Below are 15,273 nucleotides of genomic sequence, written 5' to 3'. Positions count from 1 at the left end.
ATTGGCTGCTGCGTTTCTTGTATTAAACCAGTGATTAAGCTTCAAAAGTACTTCATTAGGCATAAAACACTTTGGGATGTTCTGAGGTTATGAAAGGTGCTATATAAATGCAAGAAATTTTTTTCCCCCCTTCAAGCATTTTAACATCAGAGAATGGGACACTTTTCATTTCGAGGGCTCCCTATGTTCTGCCACAACATTCTTCAAGCCCGCTATAACACCACTATAACACTTCACCATTTCAGACATCAACCACTCTCGTGTCCCTGGGCAAGGCTACTTTTCCTTGGTGCCAAATTAGTAGCTGTGTGTGACTGACACAGGAACAACAGCATCTTGCCGGTACTTTTCGCAACCTCGGGACATCCCAAATCTCTCTGCGCACAGCAAGCTCCCATAAGCAGTAATGCGATGATTTATTTTTTCAAGAAAAAAGTGATGTTGGTTGAGCGACTAATATTGGCCAGGATAGAGGGGGAAAAACTTCACTGCTCTTCTTCACAATAGTGGCCATAGGATATTTTACACCCTCGAGGGGGCAGGGGGCCTTGGTTTAGTAACAAAAACAAAAACAGAATTACCTGGAAAAACTCAGCAGGTCTGGCAGCATTGGTGGAGAAGAAAAGAGTTGACGTTTCGAGTCCTCATGACCCTTCAACAGAACTAGGTGAATCCAAGGAAGGGGTGAAATATAAGCTGGTTTAGTGGGGGGTATCAGTCCAGAAGGCTGTAAAGTGCCTAGTCGGAAGATGAGGTGTTGTTCCTCCAGTTTGCGTTGGGCTTCATTTCCGGACTGAATATTGAATTCAACAACTTTAGGTCTTGAGCTGCCTCCTCCATCCCCACCCCCTTTCTGTTTCTTCCCCCTTCCTTTTGTTTTTTCCAATAAATTATATAGATTTTTCTTTTCCCACCTATTTCCATTATTTTTAAATATTTTTAAATCTTTTATGCTCCCCCCACCCCCACTAGAGCTATACCTTGAGTGCCCTACCATCCATTCTTAATTAGCACATTCACTTAGATAATATCACCAACTTCAACACCTATGTGTTCTTTTGTTCTGTTGTCTGTGGCATCTTTTGATGATCTGCTATCACTGCTTGTTTGTCCCTACAACCACACCACCCCCTCCACTTCTCTCCCCCAAACCCCCCCGCCTACACCTTAAACCAGCTTATATTTCACCCCTTCCTTGGATTCATCTAGTTCTGTTGAAGGGTCATGAGGACTCAAAACGTCAACTCTTTTCTTCTCCGCCGATGCTGCCAGACCTGCTGAGTTTTTCCAGGTAATTCTGTTTTCGTTTTGGATTTCCAGCATCTGCAGTTTTTCTGTTTTTGTATAGGCCTTGGTTTAGTGCTTATTGCGCAAATTGGCTGCTGTGTTTCCTATGTTACAACAGTGACTACACTTCAAGACTACCTTATTGGTTGTAAAGAGTGTTGAAACACTAATGAAAGGCGCTGTACAATTGAATTTTTTTTTAAATTGGAAAGATGGTCCCTCAGACAGTGCAGCGCTTGATTGGCAGCCCATGGTTCCCAAAGCTCCCCACAACTGAAGGCTTTCCTCACTCCATGTCTAGGTCCATTACAGACTCACTGATAGAGATTGATTGTGAAGAGTTGTCAACATCTCTTATTATAATTACTGTAACAAGTTACAATTATATAGTACCTCTGACATAGGAATAGGGTCCAAGGCACTTCACAGGAGCATAATCAAATAAAAGTCAACAGAATGCCACACAAGGAGGTATTGGGGCACATGCTCAATCAAAGAGGTAGATTTTAAAGGAGTGTCTTAAAAGGAGAGAGATATAGATATCCAGAGAAATGGAGGGAGGAAATTCCAGAGATTAGGCAGCAAAGCGGTGGGGGGAGGGGAGGTGCAGGGGGAAATGAGGTCATGATTTGATAAGAAGAACGAGTGTTTAAAAATCATGCGACTGCCAGAATGCGAGAAGGCAAACAAGGTGGACCTTGCTTCTTTTCAATCTAACACTCCCTACATGTACTTTGATAAACAGGGTGACAGGTTAACATGTAGTTATCTGTCCCTCAGTAAAACAATGCCTATAGCTTTGTGTGAGTGGCTACTGTTGGCTGCACACCTAAAATCAGACTGTGGCCAGTCTTCATATTACTGCCAGCCCAGGCTGTAGACCTGGCTGAAATCAGACTGATTTTTTGATAGACTTTGATAGACAAGGGATATTGGTTGGTTGGGGGCAGGGCGGCGGGGGGGGGGGGGGGGGGGGGGGGGGGGGGGGGGGGGGGGGGGCTGCAGATGGCACAGTGGAGTTGAGACACAACAAGATCAGCCATGATCTAATTGAGTTGCAGAGCAGGCTGGAGGAGCTGAATGGCCTGCTCCCAAGTCTAATGTTCCTAAAGAAATTTGTGCTCCTAGGGGAAAAGTGAGAGCTGTATGATTGAAAGGTGGCATTTTTAGTTGAAGTTTGGCAACAGTACAGTATAGAGACAGTACAGTGACGATTCTTGATGTGCCAGCTGTTTGAACATTAATACTTTTGCAGTTTTGTGAGCTCCAAGCCGAGGAAGTAGTCGCTTACCCAAAGCGGTAGGCAAACATAAGGCACAGGCTTTCAGACTAGGGCTCTGGACATAATCAGATTTCTGTCCGACTGTTATCTGTGCTTCATGGTTTACTGATAGGTTAGTCTAGTGGTTGACCACCAACGACCGCAGTGGGTTCCCTTTGGATAACTCAACGCGGTTTTATTCCAGAAGGCCTCAGGGATGGGCCAAGATTTCACATCAGGTCGGCCTTGGGTCAGTAGGTAGCATTTTCACCTCTGAATGGGTTTGAACCCCACTGCAGAGAATGGAGCACAAAATCTAGGTGGACACTTCTAGTGCAGTTCTGCTGGGGACGCTGGAGTCGCTGTCGTTTGGACGAGACATTAAACTGAAGCCCTGTCTTGCCTATTGAATGGGCACGAAGAGAAGCAGGGGTGCTCCCCACTGATGATCCTGGGCCAATATTCATCCCTTAGCCAACATCACTATTAAAAAGGCATGGTTGTTGGTGGGGTCTTGCTGTGTACAAACTGGCTACTTTCTACATCACAACAGCCACCACACTTCCAAACGTACTCAATTGGTTGTGAAGTACTTTGGAATGTGCTCAGGTCATGAAAGGTATAAATGCCACGTTTATCCCTCAACTAAAACAAACATTATCTGGCTGGCTGTCATACGTGGGAGCTTGCCGATTGGCTGCCGCCATTTCCCTACAGTACAACAGTGACTGCACTTCAAAAGAAAAGCCAAGTGCAAAGTGCTCTGGGGTGCCCTTTGGAAGGTGTTGCTTGTAAATGGAAGTGCTGTCCAGAGAAACCATCCCCACCCCCACCATTACCCTGAGTTAATTCTGGGAGCTATTACTTTTGTAATTCTAACAAATGTCTTAATTCTTGGGCTAAGAAGAGGGATGTGCTTCAACTTGGAAACTATGCATTGCATCATGCTGCCTCCTAGGCACAAACCACAGCATGTCTACATTGATACCTGGAATGAGCTGGTTGCCTTGTGAGGACAGACTGGGCTTGTTTCCACTGGAGTTTAGAAGAGTGAGGGGTGATTTGATTGAAGTGTACAAGGTCCTGAATGGCCTTGACAAGGTGGACGTCAAAAGGATGCTTCCTCTTGTGGGCAAGTACAGAACTAGGGGACACTATTTTAAAATTAGCGGTCGCCTTTTAGAGATGAGGAGAATTTTTTTCTCTCAGAGGGTTATGTGACTTTGGAACTCTCTGCCTCAGAAGGTGGTGGCGGCGGGGTCCCTGAATATTTTTAAGGCAGAAGTAGATTGATTCCCTTGCCTAACAAGAATTTAAGGTTATTGGGGTTAGATGGGAACGTGGAAATCAAAACACAAGATGATCAGCCTTGATCTTATTGAATGGCAGGGCAGACTCAAGGGGCTGAATGACCTCCTCCTGTTCCTGGTTCTTATGTTCTTATGACAGCGACACACAAGCCCTTGGAAAGCTCGAAAGAGAAAACAAAAATCAGCAGTGGTTTTCAGAAAGAAGGGCAAAAAAAAAAATCATATTTCAAAGAGGAGCTTCTGTTCAGCATTTGATTTTAGGTGCATACTGATCCTCATATGCTCCTCCATCCAACCGCACTGCATTTTACTTCCCATATCAACAACTGCATGACCCAGGTGGCCCATGAGAATGAAGGACAAGAGCAAAGTTTTTACAAGGTAATAAACACAGGCACCTCTTGCTTGCCTGCCCTATGATCTGCTCTGGGCTACAGGTGGAAGAATTGCTTAGCAGATGCCTTAGAGCTTGATGGTAGGTGATTGATATTGCCACCAGGTCAAGTCACTTTGCCAGACGAGGGCATGATATGGTCCATCACCCAAGCCACCATTGTTCAATCATTACTACAAAAGGAGTGCAGTTAAGAGTTGGTAAAACTGCCAGGATTCAGCTGTGCCCATCCTCAATTGCCCTTGAGAAGGTGGTGGAGAGCTGCCCTCTTGAACCACTGCAGTCCATGTGGTGTAAGTACACCCACAATGCTGTTAGGAAGGGGGTTCCAGGATTTTGACCCAGTGGCACTGAAGGAAGGACGAGATATTTCCAAGTCAGGATGGCGAGTGGCTTGGAGGGTAACTTGTGGGTAGTGGTGCTCCCATTAATCTGCAGCCCTTGTTCTTCTGGGTGGCAGAGGTTACATGTTTGGAAGATGCCAAAGGAGGCTTGATGAGCTGCTTCGGTACTCAACGCTGCCATTGTGCATTGGCAGTGGAGGGACTGAATGCTCATTGTAGTGGTTGGGGTGCTGATCAAGTTGGATATTTTGTCCTACAGGGTTGTAGATGCAGGAAATTTACAGAGTTAGGGAGGGGGTGAGGCCACGGAGGGATTTGAAAACAAGAATGAGAATTTTGAAATGGAGGCACTGACGGACCAAGAGCCAAGCACCAAGCACCCCCAGCCACCAACACTGGATAAAAGCAAAATACTGTGGATGCTGGAAATCTGAAATAAAGACAGAAATTGCAGGAAAAAACTCAGCAGGTCTGACAGCATCTGTGGAGAGAGAAACAGAGTTAATGTTTCAAGTCCATTTGAGCCTTCTTCACTGTAGTCCAAATTTAACAAGAAAAGGTAATTAGAGGAAGATGATGCGCCAGGTAGGGGGTCATCTGCATTGTTTCTGTTTCCAATGAAGAGAGTGACTCATTCTCACCTGGCAGGTCCAAAGGTAAACGCGACAAAGAGGAGAAAGACCATCACACACACTGCTTTACGGTTACCCGAACCCAACTTCAATTCCGTATTCTGAAAATCAGAAAGACAGGGTGCACATCACTAAAAATGTAACAAATCTGTGCAAATCTCTATCTGTTTCACTTGGAGAGGTATCTAGTAAACTGATAGAGAGCAAGAGCTCTACAGTCAGAAGGACTGCCAGAAATTTAGTTTGTTGCTGCATGTCCAGACCAGTTAGCTTCTCCTCACCACCCGCTCTCCCCACCCTTCAATCTCACATCTGGCATCATTCCTGTGCCAAATATGGAGGTGATCAGTTGCAAACAATGCTTTGCTGTAACCAGTCACTAGGCAAGAGAGAATCGTTCAGGGAACTCAGGCATTTCCTCCCATTTGTCATTAGATGGCAAAGAGAGGGGACAACGAGGAGCAGCTTTAACTTAGTCTGCCAGATCTTGTGGACTTCTCAACCAGTTACAGTCACTTCCCCAAAATCTCACTGCTGCTTCATCAAATGGTGGCACACTGCAGCTTTGCAAAGCCTGAATTTGCACTAAAAAGCCAGAGTAGAAACACATCTTTTGTCAGCGAAAGATAAAAGCTTCAAAAACTAAACAGGGCACTACATTCTCTCACAAATTCCCTACGTGTGTTTTTGCTTAAATTACTGAGTCATGGAAAATTGACTTTCATAGATGGGCTACTGAGGACATGGATGTTGGGGACTCCCCGAGTTCAAAGGCTGAGTGACCACAGGAGCACTGACGTATTTACAGCCTAGGCACAGACTGGTCTATGCTGGTGTTTGTGCTCCACATGAGCCTCCTCCCACTTTTCCTTGCCTAACCACATCAATGTATCCTGTTAATCCATGGAAGGAAAGTTACACCAAGCATTACAGATAAGGAGACAACTGTGTGTTGTTCATTGGCTATTTCTGATTGTATATTAACTTCTGATTCAGAGGTATGCTTAATTATCTTCCCATCCTATTAGCACTGAGGGTGTATCCACACCAGGTGGGGTGTAGCAGTTCAACCACCACCTTCCCAGGGGCAATTAAGGATGGGCAACAAATGTTTGCCTAGCCAGCGACGTACACATCCCAGGAAAGAATAGAAAAAAAATTTCAAAGACCAGAAATATGCTTTAATGTACAACACAGTACTCTATTAATAATTACTCTACTTTCCCTCTTTTTTATATGACTTTCGCTGTTACCTTTAGGAGAAGGGAGTGGCTCTTATAAAGACTTCCCTCAGGTCAACTGTCAACCTTTACTTTTTTTTTAAAAAAGAGGATTGGGCACAAACCGTTCAATCTGGATTGCTACGGGATTAAAAGCACAAACATCACCCCCTGCCTGTCTGTCTGTGCAGGTGGCACTGTATAGATTCAGGCCTCAGGAGGCATTGATTGACATGCTATCAATCTCCCCTGCTTGCTTTTTGGTCTCCTCTACATTACTCACTGCCAAGCAGCATCTGCATCTGATACTGGAGGGTAGGACTCTATTGTCCGCCAGCATTTTGCACCCCAAATTCATCCAACAGAGTGTCCGGTGATTACTGAGTAGTCAGCTTCCAAGGCAGAATTTCAACATTCCCAATGCTATCCGTAATCATACAGCAATTCCCAACAGACCGTACAGCTGCAACACAGGATCCCCAATGGTTTGAGTATTGTTATATTCATTCACGGGATGTCGCCCTCACTGACAAGGCCAGCATTTATTCCCCATCCCAAGTTGCCACCTTCTTGAATGACCACAGTTTTTACAGCAGTTTTGATGCATTTGAATGACTTGCTAGGCACTTCAGTGTGCAATTAAGGGTCAATGACATTACTGTGGGCTGGAGTCACATGTAGGCCTGACCAGGCAAGGACCACAGGTTTCCTTTCCAATGTGACATTAGTGAATCATGTGGGTTTTTACGACAATCCAGTAGTTTCATGATTATTGAGACTAGATTTTTTATTTCAGAGTTAATTGATTAAATTTTAAGCTCTTCAGATGCCTTGGTGGGATTTATTCTCACGTGACTGGATTAGTTCAGTCCAGGATTACTCGTCCACTTACATAGTCAATGTGGAACCATACCCAAGTTGTAATGGTTATGTACTTTCCCTCCTTCTCATGCCTATATTTTTACTGCCCCCAATTTTCCCCAGCCTTAAATGGCAACTTTGGAACTTCCCATCAAACTAATGTGGAAGAACCAGAGGTGAGATGAGGAGGGATTTGTTCTTACACAGCGGGCTATTGTGATCTGAAATTCACTGCTTCAAAAGGGTGGACCCAGATTCAATAGTAACTTCTAAGAGGGCAATTAGATAAATAGTTGAAAAGGGAGAAAAATCTTGCAGGGCCGACAGAAAGACGCATGAGGTGTTGGGGCTAACTGGACAGCTTATTCACGGCGAGCGAGTGGCCTCCTTCTGTGTTGTATCATTCAATGAGCGTGTCTCATTACAGACGTTTGAACAAATTGAGCAATCCGATCAAAGGTTCTGTTGCAGAAGCACAGACAATATAAATTGCAAGGTAAGAAGTGACATGCAGTTTGGATGATAAAAGCCTACAGGGAGGTAAGGAAAACTGGAGCGGTTCAGGGCTACACACCGAGATTCTGAGAGGAAGAGTTCAGAATCTGAGGCAGATTCACTGCAGTTAAATCTGGGGCAACATCACCCTCTCCTGGTCGAATAAAGTAGTACAACTGGTCTTGGACGACTGCACCAGCAAATGACAGGCAATGAACGCACAGCCAGAAAACACGTGCAAATTCCAACCTTGGACTTTAGGGCCACAACAGCTGTGTATTGTACATTAGCTGAATAGTTTCCACGAAATTACATTTCCAAATTACACTGCTGTCAACACGAGATGCCACAATTTGAGCAAATCCGGGAGTGTACGCTCCAATAATTTTATGCATTGATGAAACGTACATAAAGGCTCTGGGAGAGGGTACAGAAGAGATTTACTAGAATGGATCCGGAAATGAGGGATTACAGTAAGTGGATAGATTGAGGAACCCATAGGTGTTCTCAAGAGTAGAGAAGATTATGGAGAGATTTGATGGAGATGTTCAAAATCATGAAAGGTTCAAGTAAATAAAGAGAAACTGTTTCCAGTGGCACAAGGATTGATAACCAGAGGGCACAGTTTTAAGGTGAATGGAAAAAGAACTGGCAGTGACGAGAGAAAAAAATTTTGGTTTTACACAAGGAGTTAGGGTTTTGAATGCACTGATGGTGAATATGAATTCAATAGCAGCCTTCAAAGGGAAACTGGATAAATACCTGAATCAGAAAAAAAACGACAGGGGTTTGGGGAAAGAGCAGGGGAGTGGGACTAACTGGATTACTCATCGAAAGAGCAGACGCAGATAGATAGGAATGCCACCACCTGGAAATTCCCCTCCAAGTTACTCACCATCCTATCTTGAAAATATATCGCCGTTCCTTCACTGTCGCTGGGTCAAAATCCTGGAATTCCCTTCCTAACAGCACCGTGGGTGTACCTACATCACACGGACTGCAGTAGTTCAAGAAGGCAGCTCACCGCCACCTTCTCAAGGACAATTAGGGATGGTCAATAAATGCTGGCCCAGCCAGCGACGCCCACATCCCATGAAAGAATAAAAAAAATTGTAAATTCTTTATTACTCACCCAGGGATAGATGGTGGTGTTACCTCACACCCAAAATGCTTTCTGAACTACACAAACCCAATCTGACTTCTTAAAAGCAAAGCATGGGTCTAGCACAACACCAGCATAGCCAAGCTTGAAGCTTGGTTAGTTTTAAATGTGAAATGCCCAATTAGGTCGGAAATCTTGAAGGGACAATGCTTAAAAATGAAAACAAGCCAGCTTCAAAGGGAACAAAAATTGAACCATCTTTAATATAAGACCTATCATATCCCAAAAGATCTACAGAAGCATTTTTCAAATGAGTCATTAATGTATTAACGTTGTACAAAGCAATACTGCAGAAGCAGTGAATCAGCAGTTCATGGGCTTTTCTTGCTGGAATCGGTTGAGGAAAGTAGTGACCCAGAACAACAGAGAAAGATGGTTTCTCCTCAAATTTATAGAATATTTATTAATTATAGGGGTTGGAGATAATGTGGGAAAGTGGCACTGAGGTTGATGACCAGCCATGATCTAATTGAATGGTGGAGAAAGCTCGATGGGCCGAACAGCCTACTGCTGTTGAAATGTTGCCATGGGAGATTTCCCATTCACATGATATGGACGGACAGGCACCTACGCATGTGCACATGACATACACATCTGTGCGCACAAAAGCAACGTGGCTGTCAGAAGTCTCACCTCGGAAATGATGCTGTCTAGTTTCTTTTTCAGCAGCGAGTTCTCCCGCTTCAGCTTCTCATTCTCATTGAGTGCCTCACGCAGTTTGCTCTCCAGGCCCTGGAGGTATTCCTTCTTCTTCTTGCGGGATTGGCAAGCCGACTCACGGTTCTTTATCATTCGTTGCTGGCGTTTTAGCAGTTTGATCTAAGAGGAGGTGGAATTTTACAAAGAATTACATAGGAGTCTATGCTGACATTTACGCTCCACGTTAGCCTCTTCTCACCTCCCTGATCCAACCCATCAACATTCCTTTCTCCCTCACGTGTTTATCTAATTTACCTTTTCCAAGTATCCATGCTATTCAGCTCAATTACTCCTGACCAAGGCCCAAAGCTTGAATTCCACCCCAAACTTTTCAACCTCTCTCTCTCATTTCAAGTTTAAATCCTACCTCCAGCCATGGGTTTGTCCATCTGTTCTAATGTCCCTTCCCTTGGATCAATTTTTGTTTAATCCATTCATGGAATGTGGGCATGGCTGGCAAGGCCAGCATCTGTTGCCCTTGAGAAAGTGAAGGTGGAGCTCTCGTCCAGCCTGTGTAGGTACACCCACAGTGTACCCTGTGAGGGAGGGAGTTGCAACAGTTTGAAAGTGAAGGAACGGCAATATAGTTCAAAGCCAGGATGGTGTGACTTAGAGGGGAACATCCAGGTGGTGTTGTTCCCGTGTGTCTGCTACCCTTGTCCTTCTAGGTGGTGGAGGTCATGAGTTTGAAAGGTGTCATCTAAGTAGCCTTGGTGAGCTGTCTTGTGGATGGTACACACTGTTGCCATTGTGCGTCACTGGTAAGGTGGGTTTGGAAGTGTACACTGGTGACAAACATTTATCTGTAATGTATATATATTTTATAAAATGGTTCTGCTGCTCTAATAAAACTTGAGAACCTATTACTTGACAGAAAGGCCTGGCAAGCTTGGGCTTCACATCACCTCTTGCTCCACAAGCTGACATGCTTAAAAATAAAATAGCCACAATTTGTTAATAGCCTCTTGCATTTATATAGTGTTCATCACCACCTCAGGACACCCTAAACTGCTTTCCAGATAACAAACCACCGATGCCTCAACAAGAAACTTTGTCTCTTTCTTTCAGGTGCAAGGGAATGCAAGCTTCAACAACTCATTGACAACACCCATCCAGGACCTTCCACCCCTGCCCGTCCCTCTGTCCCCATCCTGTCTTCTAATCCCAGCCCCGGCCATGTATTCACCATACCACCTGACCTTCTCCTCTCCGATGCTGAACGTTCAGTGCTCAGCAAAGGACTTAGTTTCATACCCTTACGCCCTCATCTCAATGAATTTCAGGCTCGGCATGATGCTGAACTCTTCTTCCGCTGCCTTCCTCTCCATGCTCACTTCTTTGGGCAGGAGTCCTCTCCCCGTTCAATGGATCCTTTTACCCGCCTCAAGTATTCTCCCTCCGCCTGGACCCTCCCTCTGAATTCTTACCTTCTCTGATCTTTTCATTGAGAACTGTCGGCGTGACATTAGTCGTCTCAATTTCTCTGCTCCTCTCACCCACTCTAACCTGTCTCTCTCTGAACTTGCTGCACTCCGTTCTCTCAGGTCCAACCCTGACATTGTCATCAAACCTGCTGACAAGGGTGGAGCTGTTGTTGTCTGGCGCACTGACCTCTACCTCGCAGAGGCTGAGCATCAGCTCGCAGACACTTCCTACTACCTCCCCCTGGACCATGACCCCACCATTGAACATCAAGCTATTGTTTCCAGGACTGTTATTGTCCTCATCTCCTCTGGATATCTTCCTTCCACAGCTTCCAACCTCAGTCTCCCAATCTCGGACAGTCCGCTTCTACCTCCTAACCCAAAATCCACAAACAGGACTGTCCTGGCAGACTGATCATGTCAGCCTGTTCCTGCCCCATGGAACCCATTTCTCGCTATCTTGACTTCATTCTCTCTCCCCTTGTCCAATCCCTTCCCACCTACATCTGTGATTCCTCTGACACCCGACATCATATCAACAATTTCCAGTTCCCTGGCCCCAACCGCCTCTTCTTCACCATAAACGTTCAATCCCTCTACACCTCCATCCCCCACCGGGATGGTCTGATGGCTCTCCGCTTCTTCCTTGAACAGAGGCCCGAACAATCCCCATCCACCACTATTCTCCTCCGTCTGGCTTAACTTGTTCTCACACTGAACCATTTCTTCTTCAACTCCTCTCACTTCCTCCAAATAAAAGGTGTGGCTATGGGTACCCGCATGGGCCCCAGCTATGCCTGTCTCTTTATGGGGTATATGGAACATTCCTACACTCGCCCCCTCCCACAACTCTTTCTCTGGTACATTGATGATTGCTTCAGTGCTGCTTCATGCTCTTGTCTGGACCTGGAAAAATTTATTAAATTTGCTTCCAATTTCCACCCTTCCATTATTTTCACATGGTCCATCTCTGACACTTCCCTTCCCTTCCTTGAACTCTGTCTCAATTTCTGGTGATAGACTGTCCACCAATATTCATTACAAGCTTAACAACTCCCACAGCTACCTCGACTACAGCTCCTCACACCCCGCTTCCTGCAAGGACTCCATCCCATTCTCTCAGTTCCTTCGCCTCCATCGCATCTGTCCTGATGATGTCACTTTCAAAAACAGTTCCTCTGACATGTCTTCCTTCTTCCTTAACCGAGGTTTTCCACCCATGGTGGTTGACAGGGCCCTCAACCGTGTCCAGCCTATCTCCCACGCATCCACCCTCACACCTTCCTCTCCCTCCCAGAACCATGATAGGGCCCCCCTTGTCCTCATTTATCGCCCCACCAGCCTCCGCATTCAAAGGATCATCCTCTGTCATTTCTGCCAACTCCAATATGATGCCACCACCAAACACATCTTTCCTTCATTCCGCAACCCCCCCCCCCCCACCCCCCGGCATTCCACAGGGATCAGTTCCCTCCGGGACGCCCTGGTCCACTCCTCTATCACCCCCTACACCTCAACCCCCTCCCACGGCACCTTCCCATGCAACCTGCCCCTTTACTTCCCCTCTCCTCACCGTCCAAGGGCCCAAACACTCCTTTCAAGTGAAGCAGCACTTCACTTGCACTTCCCTCAATTTAGTCTACTGCATTCGTTGCTCCCAATGTGGTTTCCTCTACATTGGAGAGACCAAATGCAGACTGGGTGACCGCTTTGCAGAACACCTTCGGTCTGTCCGCGAGCATGAACCAGACCTCCCTGCCGCTTGCCATTTCAACACTCCACCCTGCTCTCATGCCCACATGCCCGTCCTTGGCCTGCTGCATTGTTCCAGTGAAGCTCAACGCAAACTAGAGGAACAGCACCTCATCTTCCGGCTAGGTACTTTACAGCCTTCTGGACTGAAAATTGAGTTCAACAATTTTAGATCATGAACTCCCTCCTCCATCCCCACCCCTTTCCAATCCCTCCCGCACTTTTTTCCAATAATTTATATAGATTTTTCTTTTCCCACCCTTTTCCATTATTTTTAAATGTATTTCCTTCCATTGTTTTACCTCTACCTTTTAGCTTATTTCGATCCCTTCCCTTCACCCCACCCCCACTAGGGTTATCTGTACCTTGCTTGTCCTGCTTTCTACCCTTAATGAGCATATTCCTTAGATAATATCACCACCTTCAACACCTCTTTGTCCTTTTGTCTATGACATCTTTTGGCTATCTCCACCTATCACTGGCCCTCAATCCAGCTCTACCTGTCCCACCCCCCTTCAACCAGCTTATGTTTCACCTTTTTTCTATTTTTACTTAGTTCTGTTGAAGAGTCATACGGACTTGAAACATTAACTGTGTTCCTCTCCGCAGATGTTGCCAGACCTGAGTTCTTCCAGGTATTTTTATTTTTGTTTTGCAGTTTCAATATTGTAATGAGGCAGATAACTTGCACATGGCCAGCTCCCCCATACAGCAATGAATTAAATAGCTAGTTCACTATTTTTTTTAAAAAAAGTGATGTTGCCTGTGGGATAAATACTTGCCCAGGGCACCGAACAGAACACACCAGCTTTCGGATAATACTATGGAATCTTTTACCACCCGATATGGGCACCGGAAATTCCCGAAAAGCGTTCCTACGCTGTGTACCAAATTTAAAGCTGCACGTGATTTGTTGTGCTCAAAAGGCCCACTTTCCAGAAATGGCTATACTCACGTCGATCTCTGAAGAGTTAGCTCCGGTCTGTGTCGGCGCTGGCACAATTGGTTTGGTGGTGGACTTGCTGACAGTGATCCCATTACAGATGCCATTGGCTGGCTTGCAGTTGACGGACACTCCATTCACTGCTGGTACTTTGATCAGTCCCTGGACAGGAATTCTCACCAGGTCTGACTGGGCTAGAACCACTGACTGCCTCGACACTGGGGGGGGGAAAGACGTTTAATACAAGCATCCGCCCAAAAACACTTCCCCGTTACGGTCGCTTTCAGTCCGTTATACATCCGGACGTTGTCCCTTAAAGTGCCCAATTAATTTTAAATCATGACATAGAATGGTAAGCAGTGAAGTGGGATATTCAGTCTGTACTTGTTCCTTGAATGAAATATCAAATTGATCCCTCTCTGCTGCTGATTCCCATGGCCCTGCAAACCTTTCTCCTTCACATTCTTATCCAATTCCTTTGTGAAAGTTACCACATTGATCACTTTTTCAGGCAGTGTGTTGCAGAGCGCAACAAATTAAATTCTTATTGCCTCTGTCTTTCTCTTGGCCCGTCACCTTTAATCTATCACCCCCTAGCTACTCACACGTCATGCACAGAGGTTCGGAAGTGAGTTACAATCACCTTGCAGCACATGGTAGCACCAAGATTTTATTTATTCTTTCACAGGATGTGGGCATCACTGGCCAGGGCAATATTTTTGTTGCCCATCCCTAATTGCCCTTGTGGTGGTGAGCCGCCTTCTTGAACCGCTGCAGTCCCTGTGATGTAGGTACACCCACAGAGCTGTTAGGGAGAGTTATCAGGGATTTTGTCCCTGCAACAGTGAAGGAATGGCGATAATAGTTCCAAGTCAGGATGGTGAGTGGCTTGGAGGGGAACTTGCAGGTGGTGGTGTTCCCATTCACATACTGCCCTTGTCCTAGGTGCTAGAGGTCGCGAGTTTGGAAGGTGCTGTTGAAGGAGCCTTGGTTGTTTGGTTGCGAAGGGGCCTTGGTGACTACGCCCACCTACTGCTGGGCTACAAACTGGAAGTAGCTGCTCTGCTAAAGATTCCCTATTTTGTTACAGCTGAGGGTGTTAAGCATCTGCCACCACAGACAGCAATACATTGCAGTAACCAGCTGTCCTGCATTACAGCAGGAAGCAAGGGTGTTATACAAAGTGGCCATATTGCCAAAGAGTGAATGAGTGTGTTGCCCCCAGTACACTTGGTTTACTATAAACCACAGGGTCCTTTTACCGACCTTATTAGAACGCAAGAACAGGAAGAAGCCATTCAGTCCCTCAAACCTATTCTGCCATTCAAGAAGATCATGGCTGATCCACAACATGACTCCATATGTCTTTGCCCCATATTCTGTAACACATTTGGCTAACGAATCTAGCAATTTAAGACTTGAGATTGATCGAGCATCAATTGCCATTTGTGGAAGAGAGTTCCAAACTCCCACCATCCTCTGTAAGAAA

General features: G+C 45.7%; 1 protein-coding gene across 3 annotated transcripts in view; it reads right to left on the bottom strand.

Moving 5' to 3' along the window:
* The window catches only part of atf6b (activating transcription factor 6 beta), a 109,050-nt gene that overhangs the window by 29,594 nt on the left and 64,183 nt on the right, over positions 1 to 15,273 (bottom strand). For all 3 annotated transcript variants that reach the window (XM_041212240.1, XM_041212241.1, XM_041212242.1), the window contains 3 exons: positions 13,797 to 14,002; positions 9,600 to 9,785; positions 5,238 to 5,329 (listed from right to left, as the gene is read on the bottom strand). In XM_041212240.1, coding sequence (XP_041068174.1) covers positions 5,238 to 5,329; positions 9,600 to 9,785; positions 13,797 to 14,002 — 484 coding nt within the window. The remainder of the gene's footprint in view (positions 1 to 5,237; positions 5,330 to 9,599; positions 9,786 to 13,796; positions 14,003 to 15,273) is intronic.

This window comes from Carcharodon carcharias, chromosome 19 (assembly GCF_017639515.1).
Source record: "Carcharodon carcharias isolate sCarCar2 chromosome 19, sCarCar2.pri, whole genome shotgun sequence".
Taxonomy (NCBI): Eukaryota; Metazoa; Chordata; class Chondrichthyes; order Lamniformes; family Lamnidae; genus Carcharodon; species Carcharodon carcharias.
Note: the sequence above shows the minus strand (reverse complement) of the source record. Positions and strands in the feature narration are given on the sequence as shown.